Raw genomic sequence first — 24,569 nt, 5'->3', positions numbered from 1 at the left:
TTTTTTTTGACAGAGTCTCGCTCTGTCGCCCAGGCTGGAGTGCAGTGGCATGATCTCGGCTCACTGCAACCTCCACCGGCCAGGTTCGTTCAAGCAATTCTCCTGCCTCAGCCTCCCGAGTAGCTGGTATTACAGGTGCCCACCATCATGCCCAGCTAATTTTGTGTACTTTTTTTTTTTAGTAGAGACGGGGTTTCGCCATGTTGGCCAGGCTGGTCTCGAACTCCTGACCTCAGGTGATCCACCCGCCTTGTCCTCCCAAGTGAAAGACACCTCCTAAGCACTTTATAGGAAAGAATCTGATTCATCCTCCACCCTAGAAGGTGGTGCTACTGCTATCCTCGTTTTACAGGTAAGGACACTGAGACAGGGAGATAGGAGACCTCAAATTGACTTGAACTTAGAGGTCTGACTCCAGAGCCTAACCACTACCAAACCCAGACTCCACACGTGTGACCCATGACCCTCCCACACTAGGCCCTTCCACACAGCACCCCCAGAACTTGTCCTGAATTCCCCTCACTCTCTGCCCAAGCCTTGCCTTCTTGTTGATGCCTGGGGGCCCCCATGTTCTCCTCCTGTCTGCCCCAAAGGCTCTGCTTCATCCTCCAAAGCAGGGCTCAGGGTCCCCTTCTGGGCAGGGCCTGCCCTGGACCCTCCCTGGCAGAGGTTTCCGACCCCCACCCCGGCGCCGTTTCCACTCTATGTCCCAAGCACCTGCTGCTAATGTTTCTCTCCCGACCCCAACCTCCACCTCACCCATTCTGTGGACTCCCTGATGACCCCTCTGTCCACAGGCCTGGCCCACAGGAGATGTTTATGAATGAACAAATGAATGAATGAATGAATGAATGAACAAGTGAGTGAGTGAATGAATGAATGAATGAATGAACTGGTGAGTGAATGAATGAATGAACAGGTGAGTGAATGAATGGGAAGCTGAGGTCACTCGGGTTACAAGAATGCACACTGAGGGTGCATAGTGAAGAGTGGCTTTCGGCTGGGTGCAGTGGCTCACGCCTGGAATCCCAACATTTTGGGAGGCCAAGGTGGGTGGATCTCCTAAGGTCAGGAGTTCGAAACCAGCCTGGTCAACATAGTGAAACCCCGTCTCTACTAAAAAAAAAAATAAAAACTAGCCAGGCATGGTGGCGGACACCTGTAATCCCAGCTACTCGGGAGGCTGAGGCAGGAGAATTGCTTGAACTCAGGAGACGGAGGTTGCAGTGAACTGACACGGTGCCACCGCACTCTAGCCTCAGCAACAGAGTGAGACTCCATCTAAAAAAAAAAAAGAGTGGCTGTCATGGAGACACAGGTGGCTGAATAAGTCCCTCCTCTTTCCTCCTCAGAATACAAGAGGGGAGGGTATTTGTTAAGCTGGGAAAGAGCCCCTGAGCCCCTCTCTTTAGGGGTGAGCCATGTGACCCTGAACCCTGTCTCTAATGCTGGGATTTTCCAAGAGCATACTTGTCGGAAGGCAGGGAGGAGGCAGCAAGGAGCTGGACGTGATCACCTGGTCTGAAGGAGGAACCTGAATATCTCAGGTGCTGCAGCTGTCCAGCACTCAATGGTGAACCTGGGCTTTTAGGGTCTGGATTCCAAGCATCTGGATTTGGGGGTGTGGTGGAAAGAGGATGTGCTTCAGAGCCCAGCGCCTGGCTCCCAGCTCTGCTGCCACCTCCCTCTGTGAGCCTGGGCATGCCCCTCCCCTCTTTGAGCCTTGGCTTTGCCTTCTGTAAGGTGAGAGACCTAAATGGGATGGTCAAGGGCGCTTCTACTCTGAATGACCTCCTAGGGCACCAAGGGTCTGGCAGTTGATGGCCCCCTTGGGAAAGCTGTAAAGAGGCCCTGGTGAGGAGTGGTCCTGGGGGTTCAGGACAGTGTCTCCGGTTGTGGTTGCTGACCCCTGTATCCAAATGACCCGATGAAGCTTGCTAAAAATGCAGAATAAGACTGCACTCAGGACTCGCTGAATTTGAACCTAGGATGGGCTTCTGAGGAAACTGACATATTCAAATCCCACCCCCACTCTGGCCTAGGTGATCCCACTGTGCACTGAAGTTTGAGTGTCTGGCATCTATCTGAGGCCCTTTCTATTTCCCCTGCTTCCTGTCTGCTAGTCCCTAAAGCATGAAGAGGGAGCAGGGTGCTGCACAGGAGGTGGAGAAGGAGGTCTTAGAGCTCCCATGCATGTGTCTGATAGAGTTTGGGAGACTCAGGTGGCTGGGTCATGAATATGGGCTTTGTGTTCGACTGATGGGAGCCTGTCTGGGCCTGGGACATGGCAAGGGAGCAGAGTTGGCATGACATCCCCCGCCCTGGTAGATACGACCTGACATTTGCCAGAAACTCATTCCCTTACACGCACACACAAACACACACCCTTTCCCAGAGTGAGGAGCAGGGTATATAACTGCACTTACAGCTGTGGGTGCAGGCATTGTGCACGCACAACACTTGAGTCTATAAACTGACACGCAGCCCTGAAAATGCCTGCACACACTCTCTTACACTCCCTGTAAGACCTCCTGGTCTTCCCTGTGCAGACATCTAAAACTACGCATGAACATTCTCATTATTACTTTGCCTTGCACACATACGTGCAGCCTCGTATGCAGCCTGGAAACACACCTATTTGTACAGTCATCTCTACTGACGCACGTCTGCACGCCCATACCCCGTAGAACACAGGCTTCCTCGTTCACAGCAGGCTCACCCACGGGGGCTGGGGCCCCAGCTCACAGCAGTGGCACACACCTCCTCACACTTGCAGGAGCATCTGCCCACATGTGGGGTGTGGGGCCCACAAAGAAGCTGCAGCCGCTCTCCTCCCTGCCACTCTCCCCCCAGCCCCCAGGCCCATCTCTGAGCTGCTGTCTGCCATCGCACGGTAACCAGATGAGACAGGCAATTTATGACACCAGCTGTCTCTGTCAAAACCAGCTCCCACACACACCAGGGGAAGCCAATTACCTTGAGCCCAGCCCTGCCAGAAACCGGGGCCCACAAGGGAGAGCAGGGGCTGCCCAGAGAGGTGGGTGGCACCTGACTTGAGGATTTTCTGCCTCTTCTTGTCCTTGGGAATCTGGCATCCTCTTCCCCCAGGCCCCCTTGGGGAGGACACAGCCTGCCCTATCCTCTGTGAGGCTGCCTCTCTGGCCCAGCTCCCAGGCCTAGGAACTGCAAGAGCAGTTTCAGGGTGGAGAACAGGTGGGCAGGGAGGTTTAGGGGAAGAGTGGTCCAGGGTCGTTATGGCAACAAGAAAGGCAAGAACCCTGTGCCCCTCCCCCTACACAGCAGGCGGCCATGCGGCTGCATCATTCTCCCGGGCTTCCTCTCTGCCTTCATTCTCCTCACCTCTTCCTTCAACACCCCTGCCCTGGTTGTCCTCTCCCTAGAATACCTACTCCCTTTCTTGTCCCCCTGCCCAAAACTAAATCCAACTCTACTACCTGAGCCACTTCCTGTCTGGACTTTGGAATCAGATCCAGGTTCGAAGCTCTCCACTTCACCACCTCCTAACTGGGAATCAGCGCAAATGGCATCCCTTCTCTGGCCATGAGTTTTGCATGAAAAAAAAAAAAGAATTTCATTTCTATAAAAAAAAATGTTGAACAAGGGAGGGTCTTCTAAGTACCAGACTCTGTTCTATAATCGGGGATGCAACATTGAACAAAATGAAGTCCCATCCTGGGCTTCAGGCTTCACTGGAGGAGTTGGAAAGCACATGTTTCAGAAATTTAGGAGGGATGAGGAAGTTTTCCCACTGTCCTCATCTGCTTTGTTTACAGCCATACTCCCAGCACCAAGCACAGCTCCTGAAAGGACCTCAAGCAATAAACAAACTCACAAAGGCACCAGTGGACTCAAGCTCTAACCTGAGGTTGACTTGGTCTAGTGCCATCTTTGTGCCCAGTCTTGCAGGGAGTTTTCTAGGCATACTTTCTGAGTGGCTGGGATGGCGGCAGATCTGCTTAAGTGAACAGGGAATTCCTTCCTTCACTGACTCATTGGTTCATTCCACAAATGCACATTGAGCATGTACTACATGCCAGTTCCCGTGCTAGGCTCCTGGGATCAAGTGAGATGAGCAAGGGACTCCCACATGATAGTTGCATGACAGAAGTTTCTAGATTTGCTCATCACCTCCCACAGTCTAGAAGCTGAGCAATAAATTCACACTAACAGCAATGTCCACTTTCCTTTGCATTTTACAAGATGCTTTTACGTATGTTTGTTTCTTTTAGTATTTCTTACAACTCTGGGGCGTGAGTTTGATTAATATCCCTCTCTTTACAGATGAGGAAACTGAGGCTTCGAGACAATCAGTGACTTTTCTGAGAACCCAGAGCCAGGGAGTGAAGCACCCACAGTAGAACTGAGTCGCTTTCTAGCCCTCATTCATCTCTTGCATTATCTGACTTAAGGCCCTTTACCCCATACTACCATGAAAGGCAGGTATCGCCTCAGGCTGTTTACAGCCAGGGAGCACCTTTTGCCCAGGCTGGGATTGGAAGCTGTGCTGGGCTGAAGATCCCAGGCGCCATCCGCTCCTTTATATCTAAACAGTTCATTAAAACCCTCCTTGCAAACACTCTCTCACGCTGCCTGGACACGGAGACCTCAGCTGCTCCATTTCCAGGAGAGCAAATTCCTTTCCGGCTGGAGAGGAGTTGGGATAATGTAGGCAGGCAATTTAAACAGCTCCAGCAAAATACACCAGCAGTTTTCACTCTCTGCCACTATTACACTTTCCAGCCATGGCGGGATTGGCCCATAAGTGGGATATCAAGTTTATTACAGCTATTTCCAACCTGTAATTGGTTTTGTGGAACACATAGAGAACGAGGTTGGGAAGGTGGGGGGAGGTGATATTTTCCCCCTTTCTTTTTTTTTCTTTTTCGGATGACGGCACCCAGGGACATGAGTGAGGCAGCCGAAGTTGGAGACTTATTTATTTTTCAAATTAAAGAGCCAGGCCGGTCGGCAGACTTTCACACTGCTGGTTGGACTAAGTTCACCGGCCACATTTTGATGACTCTACTTGTAAAGCAACCTGGCTTGGCTGCAGCCAGATTTGCTGGTTGGGGTCGGGGGCAGCCGGGGCCCAGAGGTGGGGTCTGGCAGCTCTGGAGCATGAGAAACTGTGATCTGTAGGCTGACTCTTCTAGAATCAGAACACTGTGGGCATTCAGGGTAGCGAAGAGTCCTCAGTTTCCTCATGGAACATTTAGGGAAACTGAGTCTCAGAGAGAGGAACAGTGCAGAGACAACCTTTGGGACTTAGAACCTAGCTCTCTGCCTCTCAGAAACTTCTACACAGTGTAGCTGGTCATTTGGGGAATTCCTGGCTGAGATGCTCTCAGGATGGGTGGGAAAAGAGACACCTGTTCTTAAGAACCTATGTTACGGTCTGCTGCCATCATTGCAGTCCACCTACCCTGACCAACCTCCCTACTTTGGACTTAAGAAAAAATACATAATAGCTAATATGATGGAGTACTTTCTGTTACGATGACATGAGTTGATGTTTGCAAGCAATATCTGGCACAGGGTAGGCACAAATGCATGCCAGCTATTATTATTTCCATCACGTTACTACTACCACATGCCAAGCAATCCCCCGGGCTCTCTGTGTGTTCACTCATATGCGCTGAAATCTCACACACGTGCCTTACAGGGAGGCATCATCCTTCCCATTTTGAAGATGAGGAAACAGAGGCACACAGAACTCTCCGACATCACCGAGCAATCAACTGAGTGGCATAGCTGGGATCTGAATCCAGAGCTGTATGACCCCAAAAGCCTCTGCACATTTTCCATATCCCCAGCCTCACAGTAGGTCTTTTGCTCTCTTCTTTTGGACTAATCCATGCTGACCGGTCAGCTCTGCTGTTTACTATTATAAGTATAATAACTGTGTGACCTTGGGCAGTTCACTTGCCTTTTTCTTGGCTGTGGTTCCTCTGTCTGCAATTGTGGATGATGACACATGTCTCTTGGTATAGTTCACTTATTCAGCAACCCTTCATATGCCAGGCACTGTGCTAGGCTCTGGGACACATGGCTTCTGGAGCTTACAGTCCTGAGATTCCAAGGAACAATGGAAGGGAGGGCTGGGGGACACTCAGCCTGTGTAGGCACTGACTAGGATGCAGATTCTTTTGCATAACTACATGCACAGCTTCTTCTGTCTGGTCCAGGTGTACCCTTTGCAGGGTTAGGATGCTTTCCTGCACAGAATATCATTGATGCTGGGAGCTTTAAGAAAGAGAAACCCTGCTGGTTCCTTTTGGAGCCTCACATTGGGGGTGGTCTGAGGCCACTGTCCCGCCTGGGCCAGACTACTCTTACCAGGGAGTCCCAGACAGATCAGGGTCCAGGCACAGCAGGCTGTCCTGGGGCCAGTCTATCGCAGAGCAGCAAGGGCCTTTTCCCTTTTCTTCATGGTATTCCCAGTGCCTGGCACGTGGTAAGGTCTCAACTCATTCATTCACTCATTGATTCCTTCAGCAGATATTTATTGAGCAAGTGCCATTTGCTAAACTCTGGAAACAAAGCAATGAACAGGACAGATAAAGACCCCATCTTCGGCGAGGCACAGTGGCTCACGCCTGTAATACCAGCACTTTGGGAGGCCGAGGCGGGCAGATCACGAGGTCAGGAGATCATGACTATCCTGGCTAACATGGTGAAACCCCGTCTCTACTAAAAATACAAAAAAATTAGCCAGGTGTGGTGGCAGGTGCCTGTAGTCCCAACTACTTGGGAGGCTAAGGCAGGAGAATGGCGTGAACCTGGGAGATGGAGCTTGCAGTGAGTCAAGATCGTGCCACTATACTCCAGCCTGGGTGACAGAGCAAGACTCCATCTCAAAAACAAAACAAAACAAAACAATAACAACAACAACAACAAAACACCCATCCTTGTAGAGCTTATGTTCTAGGAGCAGCTCATATTCAAGGACCTGTTTGTTTGTTCAACAAAAGTCTGTTGAATATGGAGTGAATGAAATGATTCATTTCAGAAGTGCCTCTCGCTCTGTGGCCAGGCAAACCCATACATCCTCAGGGCTTGGCCTACCTTGTCTGCCCTGTCAGCTCTGCGGTTGTTGGTCTGCCCTGGCCTGGTGGTCCCTGCCCACTGGCACCATGGGAGCCTCTCAGAGCCCATGAGACTTGCTTGCCTCCAGGTACTCGCTCAGGGCATCCCTGCACTCTGTTTTGAAGCTGCTATGATGGCTACTAGCAAATTCTTGGTCCCTGCTCTCTGCACCCCACTCCTTATAGACACAACCCAGCCTTCTGGCACCTCCCACCTGCCTCCCTCTCTGGGTGTGGGCTCCCTTCTTTCATTTACTGAATTTTAGCAAGAGACAGTTTGCTCTCCAGCCCCATAGACAGAAAGAGATCTGGAGGGTGGGGAGGGACACAGAAAAAGAGATGGTCCAGAAAAGCGTGAGTGCTTGTGAAAATACCCCATGAGTGAGCACTTCCCACCCACCAGGGACTCTACTAGGTTCATGTAATCCTCACAGGGAGGAATGTTGCCTTATCCCCATTTCACAGATGAGGACACTGAGAGTAGGGGAGGTGAAATGACTTCTTCAAGAGCACAAAATTAGGAACCAAAATCAAACATTCCACTGGGGATGGAGGAAATCAGCCTTGCTTTATGGTCCAAAGCCTCCCATAGGCAGAAAGAGCCAGCCTAGGACCGAGCACTCCCTGAAAAGAGCCTACTTCCTCCAGGAAGCCTTCCATGATCACCTCTCCCTCCAAGGGGATTCTTGGCTCCTTCAGAAGCATCAGAACATTGTTGGATAACACTGGGTCATTACCTGTTGCTGCTGCAGCCATTATCTTACTGACTCTGGAACCTCAGCTAACTGTGGACTGTGTACCTCTTGTGAATAAGGTCATAATGGACTGCGACTGTGTCTGAAATGTATTTCCTTCTCTGTCGTGAGGCTGCAACTGCCCTTGTATGTCTCAGGTGTGGAGAAATGTTTCTAGAATTAAAGGCGAGGTATCTTCCAGCACACCCACCACACCTTCTGTCCACAGCATGTACTAATCCCCCACTCCCACTTGGCCTCTTTCTTGGGTCCTCTAATCACCAAGAACCAGAGAATAACATCCTTGCAAATAGCTGCTCGCCCGCTGGCCTGGGACCTGAGTGTGTCTGAGTCTCCCATTTCCTTTACCTTCCAGGAGGCTGAGGGAGGAGGGAGTGTGTACCACAGAGAGCTGGGACAGTGGGGCCTGCCCTCCAGATCCCTCACGCTGCAGTGGAGATAAGCACTTGTCTCCAGCTGCCTGAAGCAGGTTTCACAGAAGCAGTTATTTACTCCTCCGGCTGACAGTGAGGCCCCAGACACAGCCCCAGAGAAACAGATGTAAATAAAACCAAAGGAAAACTAGGCTCGTCCTTGAAACTCCCCTGTCCCTCGGCCTGAAACAGCGATTTACGACTCGGATAATTCTTCAGCGCTTTATCTGGGGTGTGTGGGTATGTGTGTGGACGTGTGGGGTGCGGGTGTATTTTCCTAGTAATAAAACCCTCAGTCTCAGCGAATAAATTTGAGGAGACAGTTTTACTGACAGATTTTTTTCTCTTTTGTGTAATAAAAAAAATGGAGTGAAATTTGAGATTGGGACGATAAGGGCTGCCGCATTTTAGGAGGAGATAAAAAAGCAGTACCTGAAGAGAGGCAAGGCCAGAAGACGGGCTGCCAGCTAAACGGGCAGGATGCCTTCCGCTTTATGACTTTGGGAGAAAAATCCTCACACCTCCACTGAGATTCTGACATCCTTTCTCCTAATGAGCCCGGCCACCAGGGGTGGAAAGGAACATTGAGAGGCATTCAGTTCACTCTCAGCCTCTTCCAGCCTGGTGGGATGGGATGTGAACTCTGGTCCGGAAGGCAGACACTTGTCAGGAACCCAGTGTGGGACCTCAGCTGACTCATTTTGCCTCTCCAAGCCTCAGTTTCTTTATCTGCAACGTGGGAACATACTTGTCTATTCAGCTCTGTTCCCAGGGACCTGGTATGGCCACATAATGCGATGGGCTTAAAGCTGGGTTTCTCCACCTGGGCACTGTTGACATTTGGGGGCCAGATAATTCTTGGGAGGTCGGCAGGGGGCGGTCCTGGACATCGTGAGATCATCAGCAGCTTCCTAGCCTCTACCGGCTACACAAGAGTACCAAACCGCACCTCTCCTCCCCAGTCGTGACAACCAAAAATGTCTCCTGAGCTTGCCGTATGTCCCCTGGTGAGCAAAATCACCCCCCAAGTGAAAAGGCCCTGCTTTAAAGGTACTTTGGTGGCTCTATAAAAGTCAAATGGGAGAGGCGGGGATGGGAAGGGGGTGCATGGAGAACGAGGAGCCCCTGGAGGGTCTTGGCCCCCACCCCAGGCTGGGACATTGGGAGGTGGGGCAATGGAAGCTCTGATCCCAAGTGCAGCCAACTCTCTTCTCCAACTCATGCCAAGCCAGACAGTCAGCTCAGGGACATTTTTCTGGGTGATGACAGTGGACGCAGAGTCAAGCTGTGGTTGGTTAGGGGTGGGCATCTTTCTTGGGGTGAGTGCAAACATGGATCCCAAGAGGAGAGGAGAATCCTCCTGTCCCCTTCCTCCTCTATCTCCCTCCACTCTCATGGTTCCATTTCAGAAGCTGGGCCTGTGGTGCAGAAGCGGCCAGGTGAGAGGAAGTGGTCCTCTGTCTCCCCTCTGCACATGGTCAGAAAGCGCCACGCCCTCAGAAGGGAAGAAAGTGACACTTGTGCATGTCGCTAAGTCCCGACAGAGACAGGAGGGGTGTGGGATTATGGAGGGGTGAGGAGAAGCCGTGGCCCTGGGAAGTCTCACTGCTGCTTCCTCTCAGGGTTCCAGAGCCTGCGAAGGCCTTCTCATGATTCTAACCATCCCCGGTCCTCACAGAGGCCACCTTACTCTTTACCAAGCTTGCAGTCTACGGAAAGTGACTGGTACAGATGTAGCCTGTGTCTGCGCACAGCTGGTACTCAACCAGTGCTGGTCAGATGCATGGAGTCTCTCCCAGTAGCAACACCACCTAGGCCAGAGAGATGTGGTCCAAGTCAGCTTGGGTACCTATGTGCTGAGAGGAGCCCAGCTGTGTCCAGGGCCAGTACCCCCAGGCAGGAGACAGGGGGACAGATTCACACTCCAATCCTCATCTTTTAGCCTGGGGAAGCTGCTTTCAGCATCCCCCCAGCCCAGCCCCTTGGAGACACCCGTCCCTAGCCACCCCTCTCCCAGCCCCTCTCCCCGCTGCCTCCACCACGCAGAGCTGCAGGAAGCTAATTTCACTTCTCGAGGCCCAGGCATGAGGCCTCCCCATTGCAGGCTGTTAGCGTGGAGCCCAGCTGAGCTGCGAGAGGCTGCAAGCTCCCAGTCTATAATAGAGTTGCTGAGACAAGCGGAAAACTGCAGCCGAGTAAACAGATAAATAATTGAGACAGTGACAACACATACCTTGCTGCTTTGTGGAGTAACACTTTCATTAGCTGGAGGCAGCGCAGATGTGGGGAGGCGGGCGGGCGGCAGCTGAGGGCACGGGACGCTTGGGTCCGCTTTCCATCAGCCGTGAACAGCGGGAGAGCCCGGCAGCCTTGGGCTTCCAGCGCTGGCTTCATCACCACCTCCCTGCCTTCTCCCACTTCTGCATTCTTAGGTGAAATGGGGACTTCATGTCCTCCCTCCTGGCCCATCCCAAGAGGAGGGCAAGTGCCCCACGCTGTCCCCTTCTGCATCACCCATGCCGAGATGTTGGGTTCCTGGCCTCCTCCTGGGCTCCCTGCCTCTAGTCTTGCCCCTTTCGATTCGTCCTCAATCTGTAGCCAGAGGAGCTTGTAAATCAAATCTAAGCCTGGCCCCGGGGCCCACTGCCTTCAGGAGAAGCTGAACTCCTTTGCTGTGGAGACTCTTCATGATCTGGCCCACATTTTTCTTCACAGCCTCTTCTCATCCCACTTCCTTTCTGCTCCAGGTGCTGTGAAGGCAGCAAGCTTCTCCTGAGCACATACGGCTCTTTTCTGCCGCAGGGCCTTTGCTATTCCCTCTGCCTGGAAAACTCCCACCTGTTGCCAGGCTGGCTCCTACTCTTCCTTCAGGGGGCAACTTAAACATCACTGCTTCCAGGAAGCCCTCGGTGATTACCTTATTCTCAGGATGGGAGCTGTCCTTCTTCTGGGCTTCCTGCCTGCATCTTCTCAGTGTCCTGGGGAAAGGGGTGACCAGGGCTGGCTGAGCACTCACAGGTGGCTATCTCTGTGCTCTGTGGCAGGTGACGGATGGCGGCACCATCAAGCAGAAGATCTTTACCTTTGACGCCATGTTCTCCACCAACTACTCACACATGGAGAACTACCGCAAGCGAGAGGACCTGGTGTACCAGTCCACTGTGAGGTGAGGGCCTGTGGTGGCGAGGGGACAGTGGGGGAAGGGAGGAGGGATGCGGAGTGGAGCAGAGGGCAGTTCTCCAGCCCTTTCACATCAATCCCTTGGTGCTCTTGGGCTTGGAAGGCAGAACCGTGGGCTCCCCTTGTGGAAGTGGGACTCATTCCCTGGAGGGACATCCCCTGTAGGGAAGAGGCAGGAGAGGGCCAGGCCAGCTCTTCTGACTGGACTCCTCTGCCAGCTCCTCCAACAGTCCTGGAAGGTGGGTTTTCCAAACTCCATTTATTTCCAATTGAGATACTGAGGCCCAAAGAGGGTGAGCAAAGGGCCTAAAGTCACACACGCAGCAATGAGACCGTTCGGCGGTGAGGCAGTTCTGCCTGGCTTGGAAGCTCATACAACATGTTCTACTGTTTCTTGTGCGTTCCAAGGCCATAAGGGCCCGAGCTTAAGAGAGAATGACCCCAAGAAACTGGACTCCCAGGTCAAAAGCAGCAGAGTGGGGAGAAGCAGTGCTCAATTCAGAGATGCTTGATTTTCCTACCCCATCCCTCTTTTCCAGAAGGCGGGGCAGCAGAATCAAGCCGACCCCATCTCCTTCTACAGCCTGCTATTTTTTATGTGTGTGGCTCTACCTCCTTCCCACAAACTCCCCACAGGATCCTTGTCCTATTTTATTCCTTTGACACTTAACACACGCTGGTCCCTCTTCTCAAAGGGCCTTTCTCCCTTTGGTCATCTGGTAAACTCCTCATCAGCCTTCAGAACCCCACTCAAGCAATTCCACCCATGGGACCCCTCACCTTAGCTGAACCGATCCCCCAAAGCTGGTTGGCTGCAACTGCCCCAGTCCCCACCCCTCCTCAGAGGGAATCTCACTGCATTCAGGAAGAGTGCACAGCTTTGCACATACATGCTCTTCCACGCCACATCGCCAAATGCTTTGCCAGGTGCCCAGCCTGAAAGTAGTGGTCTGCTCCAAAGCTGAAGGTGGACAGTGCTGCACTGGGCACCCTGAGGGGGACTGCAGCCAGCAAGCCCACATGACGTGCACTGTGGCACCATGCTATGTGGATGTCTCAGCTAGTGCCTGGTACTGTGCTGTCTTTAGACTCTGAGCCTGGAGGAAGGGGAGGTCCTACTCTCCAGCATGGTCTATGGGTCTCTCTGTGACCGTGAGCTCCAGGAGGACAAGGGATGTGCTCCTCCTTCACCTTGCATCCCCAGCTCTCAGCCCAGGGCCTGGCACACAGTGGGTGTATAATGAAATTTGCAAAATGAGTGGACAGCTCAGGCTATGCTCCTCGGCCCTTCAGGCTTATTTTCTATTGAGTAAAATTAGAAAATGGGACACCAAGATTGTAAAGGGTGAGTCCAGCCCTGCACCGAGAATCTGGCCCAGGCATCCTCCTCTGCCTGCTTTTGTGAAAATGGGAAGGTGAGTGTGCTCCCCAGGCAGCCTGACTAGTCCTCCTCCTCTCCGAGCTCTGTGCCAGGACCATGCTGACAATGTGGACATGAAGGTGTGTGAAGAGGTGTGTGAACAGTCACACAAACTCCTTCATCCATCTAGTTATGATTTCTCCTGAACCTGCTCCCAAAAAGAAATTATGGTTTCTTAAAATATTAAAGCACACCTAAAACAAGCCAGTTACAATCAAGATGGAAAAGGAGATAAAAACTCATTTTGGAGAAAATAGCTATTCTGGAAACCACAGATGGTTTTGTAGTAAGTGAACTCCCAAATAATCTCCACGATTCCCAGAAACCTAATGCCACCCAGACCACCCCTGCCCGTCACTGTGTCTCTGAGAATTCCTTCCTCACCAAGCCACCTACTGCCACCAGCATGGCCTCTAGGATTCCTTGGTTCTGATTTCTAGCTAAGAAAGAAATCCAGGGACCATCTAGAACATTCTTGAGCCCCACCCTCTCCTGCTCCCTGGAGCCTCAAGGGCAAGTCCTGCTACCAGAAGATCCAGATGCAAATCCCAGCTCAGTCTCTGCCTACTGAATGACCTGGGACGAGAGCCTTAACCTCTCTCTCTCTGCTTCCGGTTCTTTGCCTGTAAAGCAGGCTTGACGTGACTGGCTTTGCACAATTGTTGTGGAATTTCAGTGAAATTTACGTCCAACAGCCTGAGTTCAAATTCTGCCTCTTCCACCTCCTGGCATTAGTTAAATCTGGGGCTGGTAACCCCACAATTGAGTTTCCTGACCTCCAAAGGAACATGACAGCACTAAGAGGCTAGCTGCAGCTTGTGAGGAGCTAACGGGTGCATTCAGGTGAAGTGCTAGTGTCCGATCTCTAAGTGGTACATGTTTGCTGCCATTGCCTAGAACAATCTCTCCTTCTCCCCTCATAAAACAAACAAACAAACAAAAAAACTCACCTTTTTACAAATCTCATAAAGCCTCCTTTTATGCACCCTTTCTGTTTCGATCTGCACAAACAACCCCGTGAATGCAGACAGGTGTTACTATTATTAATCATTTTCTCTAGCCCTGTTCTTACTACAGAAGAGGGCAAAGTTCAGCAAGGCCCAACAGTCTCCCTCTGGACTGACATGAACTTGACCAGATCCCTTGTTTTTCAGTGGTGGAAGCCGAGGCCCAGAGAGGGAATGAGACTTGCTTGAGGTGACACAGTGGCATTGACTTAAGCCTGATCTTAGGAGCCAGTGCTCTTTCCTTTCCTACGTGGGAACCAGTCTCCCCTACTTTCTCTCTGAGCCTTGGTGACAGGGGTGGTCTCCCAAGCAGAGAGCACCCCAGGAAGCTGAACCGTCCTGTTTGGTGATTACCAAGGGCAAGGGAAGGAAGGAGCAGACCCTCTGGAGCCTAAGAGGATCACGGAGGATTGTCGGGCCCTCCCAGCCAGCCATGCTGGAGGCCACTGCCTCTCTAGGCTGCAGAGCCCCGTCAGGTCTGGGGGCAGGCGCGGGACTCCGCATCTACATATAAATGAAGATATTTACAAATTAATGCATCTCAACAAGAGAGAGTCCCAGCTCCACAGCTGTCTGAGCCGGTTCCTCTTCCACTGGGGAAAGTGGGGAGAGAATGAGGCTGAGAAGATTACCAAGAATTGGCTGAGAGCAATTTCTCGGGTAGCCTAGAGGAGCCCCAGGGGCTCCTGGTGCTTTTTGTCCCACTGAGGGGGACCTGGAGGGATGGAAGTCGGGTGGATCATCAGGACTTCTGCCCCCAGGGGGTGCAGGTGTGTATCCCCAGCTGTGTGACCTTGAACAGATCATTGCCTCTCTGAGCATCCCAGAGGCCCATCTATCAAATGCCTTTCTAGGTCTTAGCCCCAGAGCCCAGAACTCCCAGGTTGGAATTGACAAGAATGTATTCCCTCCAAGGCTATTTAGCTGAGCACGTACTAGGACCCTGGCTTGGTGGAAGGTGCCCAGGGATACAGAGGGGAATGAGAAAAGCACAGCTTTGCAATCTAGTGGGGGAGACATGGCAAAATGTAGATGAATACATCATTCCACATTCTGCAAAGAAGTGATTCTAAACCATGGGCATGCAATGAAGGGGCAGGTGGGGTGCAGTGCCGAGAAGGAATGAGATGCTGGGTGCCATTTAGATGGGTGGTCAGGCAGGGCCTCTGAGGAAGGTGGCACTTGGGTGGAGACCTGAGGGCAGGAAGGAGCCCTCTGTGAAAGGGAGGAAGCAGATGCGGCCAACAGTTATTCCGCCATGCCCACATCCTCTTACCCCTCACTCTTCCTGGCAGTGCCAGCATCCTTGACGCTTCCCCAGGGCTTTCTCAGGTCACTGGAGCCCACTCAGCCTGCCCATGAGGCAGGTGAGAAGTGCTGGGGAGTTGACGCCACCCGGGAGCAGCCTTGACCGATGACTGTTTATTGGATGCATACCCGGCCTCCTCGTCCCTCTAGGGGGACAGTTCAGATGCATGCTCAGGAGGACAAAGTACCTGCTCCTCCTTCACCTCACATGCCCAGCTCTCAGCCCAGGGCCTGGCACACAGAGGATGCATAATGAAATATGCAAAATGAGTGGGCAGTTCTGGGTCTGCTCCTTGGCTCCTTGTGGGTGTTTCCTAATGGGTAAAATCAGAAAATGGGATAAGAAGGAGGGACGTTGAGACACTCTGAGAAGAATGCTGTCTAATCCCTCCCGGAGTTTCTCAGTGCCCCCTAGAATGACCTTGAGAATGCACCCGTGTTGACTTCCTTCCCTTCTAGCTCATTCTGCCAGCTTCCTGGGACCCCTTCTCACATAAACCTCTTGCTCCCAAATCCTTGTTTCAAGGTCTACTCTTCATTCCACCCTTCTAGGTTCTTGGCTGGGTCCCCTGTAACAAAAGATGAATTCACAAGACAAAAGGATACAAGTCTAGTTCGTATACGTTTTAGGCGACACGGGAGATTTTATAAGGAAATGAAGACCCACAGAAGTGGTTCGAGCTGAGTGTTTTTTGCTGGGTTGGATGAAGGATGGGGAGTCATACCTCAGATAGAAGGGTCTGAGCTAAGGGCAGTAAGCTGGGGACACTCAGCAGGGTGGTTTGTTCAGATCCCTCGGAAGTGAAGATGCTTCCTTCCTCCAGGTACAGAGAGGGAACCTCTCACGTGAAGGTCTTGTGACCTGCTTCAGGGAAAGGTCAGAGAGTCCTTCCTGGGCCTGCCATTTCTCAAATTCCATCTGCTTAAAATATTCAATATACCAAGGTGCCATATTTGAGGTGGCGTGTCCTGAACCCTCTCCCCGTGGAATGCGGCCATCCCAGAGGGCAGCTGTGACCACCTTGGAGGTCCGGGTGAATCATAGCGAGGCTTCAACCACTCTGTCCACACACATGCTGTGTCTTCCATTTCCGGAAGCACCCCGAGGCCCTTGTCCCACTCGATCTGCTCAGGAAGTGATGAGGAGCACCGGACAGATTTCACTGGCCTTAATTCACTGGTGCAGGGAATCTAGACTCGAGGGGCTCAGTGTACTCCTGCTCCTGATCTGCCATTGCAGGTCCCTCCAACACCTTGGCCAACCCTCTTTGCCAACAAGATCCTACTTGTCCTTTCAAGTTCAGCTTAAATGTTGCTTCCTCTAGGAAGTCAACCCTGACTGCTCAAGCTCACAACCTGGTGCCGTGTCTTCAGAGTCTGTGCCGCCCCACCTCCACTAGACTGGAAGCCCCATGAGGACAGGGACTAGGTCTGATGTTTTCACCACCATCCTCTCCCCAACCCCCAGTACAGCACCCCAACCCTGGGCACGTGGTAGATGATTCGTAAATATCTGTGAGGTGAATGAGTTCGTGGTGAACATGATAGTGGAGTGCTTTCATTGCAACACTTGCTGCTGCTGGCGGATGAACGAGCCGCCTTAGGAAAGGAACATCCAGTCCCCCATTCCTTCCCTCAACACTCACATCATTCATTCATCACAAAGGAATTGAGTAGTTGCCATATATTAGGGACAATGATGGAGATAGAGTGGTGAACAAGACATAATCAGACCTGCTCTCAGGAGGTTTCTGATCTAGTGGGTGAGGAGAGACACACTACAAAAATGCCTTTAAAATAATAAGGAAAAATAGTTACAGCGTGTGATGAGTGTGGTGAAGGGAATAAAGTACAACTGTCCCCCGGGATCCATGGGGGGATTGGTTCCAGGACATGCCCAAGTAGACACCACAATCCTAGGATTCTCAAGTCCCACATATAAAATGGCACGGTATTTGCACATCACCTACGCACATCCACCTGGATGCTTTAAAGCATCTCTAGATTACTTATAATACTTACTATCATGTAAATGCTAGGTAAATCATTTTTATACTATATGTTTATTTGTATTATTTATATAGTTGCATTATTATTTTTTTCTCTGAATATTTTTGGTCCACGGTTGGTTGGATCTGCAGATTCTGAACCCATGGATATGGAAGGCCGACTGCAATGTGATAGAGAGCAGTGACAATAATGGGGTGAGGGCATTGTCATAGGAGCTTCTCATAGGAGATACCTGGAATGTATCTCCAGGAATCTAGAGACATCTGAGCAGAGATATGTAGTATAAGAAGCCAGCCAGGCAAGGTTGGGGCTTGGGAGGGCACTCCAGGTAGATGCCATGGCAAGTGCAAAGGTCCTGGGGAGAGAAAGAGCTTGGTGTGATCTGGAAGCTGCCAGAGGGCCATTGCTGCCAGAGTACAGGGAATAGGGAGGTTAGCTCACGTTCATTCTCCAAGCCCTGGAAGCCACTGAAGGTTGTGGCATGCTATGATATGTGGTTTGTCAAGCTTACCTTAGTTCCTGGGTAGAGAGGGTTGGTTGGAGGTGCCAGGGAAGGAAGACAAAGCTGTCCACAGAAGAGCCTAAAATCTGACCTCCAGGTATAAAATATTCAATATACCAAGGTGCCGTATTTGAGGTAGCGTGTCCTGAACCCCTTCCCCATGGAATATGGCCATCCCAGAGGACAGCTGTGACTTCCTTGGAGGTCCGGGTGAATCACAATGAGGCTTCAACCACTCCGCTCACACACATGCTGTGTCTTCCATTTCCTGAAGCATCCTGAGGCTTCAGGAACAAGCGTCATCCCCCAAAGCCACAGGCGGTGGGGAACAGCCCGGCGGGGTGGGGCGGGGCTGGAGGCCATGTAGAGAAAGCCAGTGCTGGGCTGCACCTTTTGATGCATGTTTATCAGGAGGGAGACACGGGAGAGCTGGAGTAAATGGAAAAAAGAGGTTGAGAATGCAGGGCGCTGGAAGAAATGCCACTTGCTTTATTACTCCGAGGTGCATCGGTTCACATACACACTCAACAGTGCACAGTGAGCGTTCGCTGGTTTGAGGCACAGAGCTATGGTGCACAAAGGTGGCTAAAATCAGCCCCTGCCTCTTTGGAACTTAAAGCCTGTTCCCCTGCGTTCACGCCTGTTGGCCTATAAGCTCCTCCAAGGCTCAGTTACATCTTCTTCATCTCAGTAATCCCAGGACCTACTTGACATTTAGAAAGGAACAATAAATATTTGTGGAATGAAAAGAGAGAAAGGGGAGATAAAACACGGAGATAAATAGCGAACAATTCAAGTAATAAAGTGATAGCTGTCATAGAGAAGATTCAGATATAACCCAATGATGAATCAGAGATGCAGAGACTGGGGAAATCAGGGTGATGCTGGCATTTGAAGTGGTTCTAGAGGTGTCAGTGGGTTTTAGACAAAGAGGAGCTGGGAGCTGATTATCTGGTTGGAGGGTTCCGTGTATGCAAAGATATGGCAAGAGGAAACGGCCCAAGTAGTGGCAAGACCACTCAATAGGCAGACTACAGTTTCTAAGCAGGAGCCCTCTGGAATCTGTTCAAACGAAAAAAAATAAGGGATTGATTTTTAAATAGGCACATTAACTGTCTGGTTCAAAGAGCAGAGGGGTTTGTTTCCCTTTGAAAAATTAAATGATCCTTCTACAATCTATTCATGTGGAGACCAAACTCTTTTTTTACAGTTGATACAAAGAAAAGTGCCATCCGACCGTCATTGGTTTCAAAGTCTGAATTCTCCAGCTCCCTTCTCCCTCTGTATATTTTCATGAACCAAATATCTTTTTTCTCTAAAATATACCTAACAGGTGCTGCTTGCCACATGAAGTGGTCATTCATTTATTGATTCATTTGACCACTCAGCAAACACATGTTGCCTACGTACTGCATGCTGGGCTTGTGCCAGGCACTGAGCAACAACAAACACAGGCCATGCCCTTGTGAAACTAACTCTCCAAGAATATCCTCAATTCCTGACCTGCTGGAAACCCATTCCTCTCACTCCCACCCAGAATTCATCCAGGAGTGTGAATGAGAAAGAGTGGCCTGCTGGAAACCCACTCCTCTCTCCCACCTAGAGTTCATCCAGGAGTGTGAATGAGAGAGAGTGGCATTGTTTATTTTATTGTTTTTAACAGATTATGCCTCTTAGTATTAGAATTGAAAGCCCCTGGCTTTCAACCCCAAGTGGGAACCTGGTCCCCATCTCCAAACCAGGGATGACTTTAGAAGACAGGGTTGCGGGTCTCCTCCCAGTCACTAGGGGAGTGCTCAGCAGCCTTCAGCAGCCTGAAATTACACATCAGCTGGCCAGTGGCTCATGCCTGTAATCTCAGCACTTTGGGAGGCTGAGATGGGAGGATCACTTGAGCTCAGGAGTTCAAAACCAGACTGGGCAACATAGTGAGACTTCTTCTGTAAAATAACAAATAAATATAAAATTACATATCAACTGAGCAACAAGTCACCCACTGGTGGTGTCTATACCACAGGCCAGCTCACTGACCACCTGCATCAGGATCACCTTGGAAGCTGCTTTAAAATACCAATTCCTGGGCTCCACCAAGACAGAATTTGATTCAAGCCCAGAGCAAGACCCGGGGAATCTGGAATTCATTTGCTAAAAAGTCTTCCAGGTTAAGATATGGGCAGTACGATTTGGAAAGCCCGCTTCACACAATCCCATCCTCCTGCTCCGATGTGCACACTGGGGTCAAAGAATTCAATGGCAGGTACCAAGGCATAGATAATTCTAATTGTTGGTGGCCCCCATCCACCAACAGGCGGTTATTCTAACGCCCCCACAGCCAGACCACTTTTAATTGAAGATGATGAAATAGCCAGGGCAGTTAGTGACCTCAGAGTCCATTCCCTGAGGCCTGAGTGACCTCACAGGCACCAGCCAACCCCGGAACTTGGGCTGCCACCATGCCTGGGCTGCCAGTCATTAGCAGAGCAATAACAGCTGGCATGTGCGGTGCACTCATTGGCCAGGCCCTGGGCTAAACTCCTCAGGAAGTGAGGCCTCGCCTGCAGGCCAAAGGGAAGGCCAGGAGCAAGATGCTCTTTCTATAGCTCCCTGGCCATGGCACTCTCCCCAGAGATACAGTGTGCCCGTGCTTTCCAGCTAGATGTTCCACTGGACCCAATCCCAGGCCTCCCACCTCCAGAGCTCTAATTAAGAAAGGCACCCCTCTTTGTCAGGTCCCAGAGCAACGCTCTGCCCAGACTGCAGGAATCTGCTTCCAGCCTTCCTCCCTGGTTCTCATCTCTCTGACTGGGACCCTCCCTGCTTCATCTCTGGATCCTCCGTGCTCAGCCCAGCTCCTGGGATAGATGCCCAGAGCCTCCGTAAAGATCTGTCTAATCAATGGGCTGATGGGTTGTATTCCAATGTGGAATTATCATTTCAAATAAACAGTCAGCAAAACTCTTTCCCAACCCGTCATCTGGTTCAATCCGTGGAGCGCAGATCTCAGACTCGTTGAATTCTGTTATTCAGATGCTGACATGGAAGAACAGAGAGGTATGGTCATTCATCCAAGGTCACACAGCTTGTGCAGGGGGAAGCCTGGGTAATGCCCAAGCTGTGGCACTCCATGGACCACTGGAGCCAGGTCCACTCATTGGGCCCCTGGGCCATGGAGCATGCAGAGCAGGTCATCTAACAAACAGTATTTTTTTTTTTTTGTCAGGGTCTTGCTCTGTCGCCCAGGCTGGAGTGCACTGCCGTGATCTTGGCTCACTGCAACCTCTGCCTCCCACGTTTAAGAGATTCTCCTGCCTCAGCCTCCCAAGTAGCTGGGATTATAGGACCCACCACCACCCCTGGCTAATTTTTTGTATTTTTAGCAGAGACGGGGTTTCACCATGTTGGTCAAACTGATCTTGAACTCCTGACCTCAAGTGATGCACCTGCCTTGGCCTCCAAAGTGCTGGAATTACAGGCATGAGCCACTGTGCCCAGCCCCAACAAACAGTAATTAATACCCACCCTGTGCCAGATCACTTAGTAAGGGAGACTGGCACATGACCTTGTCTCTCCACCCCTACACACGCACGTGTGTGTGTACAGAGGATCTACCTGGGATGCTTGGACCCTCCAAGTGGGAAGTTGCCAGCATCAGTCATCACCTGTGGCAGTCCCAGGATCCTGGATGCCACAGCCAGGGAAAGCGAGTGATGCCCACTCCTGGCTCTGGGAGAGGGACCTGGGAAATCAGTGCCCTGCATCTTCTCTGCTGTCTTGGCTGGTAGCATCAATTCCATTGGCTAGTGGAGAAATCTGTTTAACCTAATGTGCTTCAGATGCTCTGCTTCAGTCCCCATTGACCTGGGCACACTCCCCTGCTCCCCATCTTCCCCTGCCCCTGCCACCTTCCCCCTGCCTCCCCTATCCCGGCATTGACCCCTCAGGTTCCCACTTCTCTTCTTCTCCAGGGGCTGCCTGGCCTTCTCTGCCTTTTCAAAGCCCAGTGGTGCTCCAGGCCCAGCTCCAATGCTTGGCTTGACATAGCAACCCTCCCTGACCCTCTCCCCAGCGGCAGAATCGATCCTGCCTGCTGCGCCCAGGGAGTACCCCATGCTTTCCACTTTAGCCTTCTCCTGCTGGCTCCCACCTGTCCACTTGCACATCTGCTGTCCCCACCAAGGCCATGAGCAGCCCAGGCAGGGCAGAGCTGGGCTGATTCCTCTCCACGGCCCCTCCTTCCTGCACAGGTGCAAGCTCCGCAGAGAACCGGCACCACCTCCCTAACTCGCTCCACCTCCTGTCACTGAAGGTGAACACTCTTCTCCTCTTGTTCCTTGACTTTCAGTCTTTGATTTTCATTTTTAGAGTGATATTCTTCTTTCCTTTCTCTCCCCCATTTCCAATAGCCCACTTCCTATTGGGGTGCCCTTTTCCTGCCATCCTGTGCACAGAGGCATGCATGGTGCTTTCATTCCCTCTCTCCCCATGCATTCTTATATCTCTTGGCTAGGAGTCCCTCTGTGGTCCCCAAATCTCCCCTGCAGCACAGACTCCATATCTTCATGCCCCAGAGGCCCCTGGAGCTTCAAGGAGGCTCCCATTTCCAATTTAGAAGGAGGGTCAGGGGTATTTCTCCTTGGTTGGGTCTTGGGTTAGTGAAGAGATTTGAGGCAGGGAACTGAGATGACCCCTGTTGCATTCACAGCTGCCACTGAGTCCTCTACCCACCTTCCCCTACTCTCTGTTTGACCTCAGACCCAAAAGGAGGCCACTGGAACTCCCAGAACACACCCTTCTGTCCCCAGCCTAGCTGCCCAGGGAGGGAAGCACTTGCAAAGTTGTCTGCTGCCCTCTGGTGATGCACTAGGGTATTGCAACTTGGGGTCCGGGGGTTGGGGTGGGGAGGCTCTTGCCTGGGGCCCCCAATCACCAAGGGTGGGTCTTGTCTCTCAAGGCTAGGGACCCTCCCTTCTTCATCTCTAGGTTCTCAGTGCTGAGCACAGGGTCTCAGGAAAGGCTTGTTAAATTAATGTGCTGACAGGTTATCCAAAGATGGAATTATGACTTCAGCAAAACTCTTCCCCATCCATTGTTTGATTAAACCCTAGCAACCATCCTGTGCAGTGCAGATCTCAGATCCTATTTAGAGGGCTCAGATGCAGCCAGAGAAGAGAAGCAACTTGCCCAAGAGCTGAGAGAGCTCCCCCCCAAGGCAGAATTATCCTCCCCTGGCAGCCTCCCCAGCTGAGGAGGCTGAGTCCTATGCTGATGGATGGGGTGGGGGCAATGGGGTCACCTGCTCCCCCCTCTGGGTAGTGGCTTGCTTCACCCAGAGTCAACCATCAGGAACTGCAGCCCAGTGCCAGGAAGCACCCCGGGCGGAGTGGTGGGGAGTTAGTTCCAATGTCGAATGCACCTTGACATGTTTCAAGCACCTCAAGTAAGGGCTTGCCTTAGTTATTCATTTGTCCTTTTAGAAGTGTTTGTTTGTTAACTGTAGACATCGGGAGACAGAGATGAGCAGGACAGGTAAGTTCCCTGTCCCCACAGAGGTGACATTCCCAGGGCTATGCTAGCAACACAGAGAGAGGTGGGGAGGCGGTGGGGCTCTGCCAGGAAGAGGTCAGATACCGGAGGGGCTCTTTCTCTACTTCCCTGGATGGCGAGCGAGATGACGCAGCCACTCAAAGGCCAGGGAATGAGCATTCTGGCAGAGGGAAAGCAAGGACCTGAGACAGGAGCAAGCTCAATATGTCAACAAAGAACATAAAAATGTCCAGAGGGACTGACGGAGTTGGTGAGCCCTGCAAAGAATGCAGAAGATGAGGCCAGGCCTCATGGAGCAGTCTTGTGGAACTTGACTATAAAATGCAGATTCTCAGTGGGGCTGGGACAGGGCCCCAGAGTCTGCATTTCCAATGTCCTCCTAGATAAGGCTGCTGCTGCTGCTCTATGGCCCACTCAGAGATGCCAGAAACCTCCCAGTGCCCAGGCCAAACCCCTTGCCCTTGAAATCAGAACCTCAGCAAGGGTGAGGGACACAGGCATCCACGTATTAGATCATCCAATCTGTAGGTGAGTTTGAGGACCACTGTTATAGAACATCCTTGGTCATTAGAGATAATTTGAATTGTATTCTGAGTGATGAAGAGTCACTGAAATTGACCTCGGTTTGAGTTTTACGCTGCTAAACGATGAAGCAGGGAGATCGGGGTGGGGTGTGATGGGGCTGGACAGGCAGAGGCGGAGAGAAGAGATGGGGATGAATTAGGAAGCAGACCTGGCAGCACTCGTTGATGGGCTGGAAGGGGGACACCAGAAAGTGAGAGAGAAGTTAAAGATGGCCCCTAGGGCCATAGCCATTGCATTTGGGAGGAGAGGGGCTCCTTCCTGAGAAAAGGAGACTGATGAAGACTAGCTCAGGCTGAGGGTGTAGGACAGAACTCACGAGTTCTGTTTGGATCAGGTTAGACATATCTGTTAGACGCCTGAGTACAGACTGCAAGTAGGTTGGTGGAAACACAGGGCGGGGGAGAAGTTGTGACCAAAGATACAAATATGGGAGCCACCAACACACAGATGCCACTTAAAGCCACCATCCCCTCCAGACTCAGGACAGATCTGCTGGCAGTCTTCAGACATCACCCAGGCCAACCCTCTCATTCTCCACCTGAGAAACCAAGGTCCAGAGACTGTGGATGACTTCCGTAAGGTCACACAGCAAGCCAGCCGCAGAATCAAAAGTCAACTTCTGACTCCTAAAGGAGAACTGTTTCCATTCCATAGTGCTCAATGCAGCTTTCTCCTGACCTGCAGCCTGCTGGGCAGAATTGCTGATATGGCAAATCATTTCTATGTCTGCAGTCAGGAA

At 51.5% G+C, this 24,569-nt stretch overlaps 1 protein-coding gene across 1 annotated transcript in view; it reads left to right on the top strand.

Moving 5' to 3' along the window:
- Positions 1-24,569, top strand: part of IGSF21 (immunoglobin superfamily member 21) — a 269,631-nt gene that overhangs the window by 169,017 nt on the left and 76,045 nt on the right. The window contains exon 3 of the mRNA XM_033228095.1: positions 11,319-11,440. Within this exon, the coding sequence (XP_033083986.1) occupies positions 11,319-11,440 (122 nt within the window). The remainder of the gene's footprint in view (positions 1-11,318; positions 11,441-24,569) is intronic.

The sequence above is a fragment of the Trachypithecus francoisi genome, unplaced genomic scaffold (genome assembly GCF_009764315.1).
Source record: "Trachypithecus francoisi isolate TF-2019V2 unplaced genomic scaffold, Tfra_2.0 Lachesis_group12, whole genome shotgun sequence".
Classification (NCBI taxonomy): domain Eukaryota; kingdom Metazoa; phylum Chordata; class Mammalia; order Primates; family Cercopithecidae; genus Trachypithecus; species Trachypithecus francoisi.
This window is presented reverse-complemented; position numbering and strand designations above follow the sequence as displayed.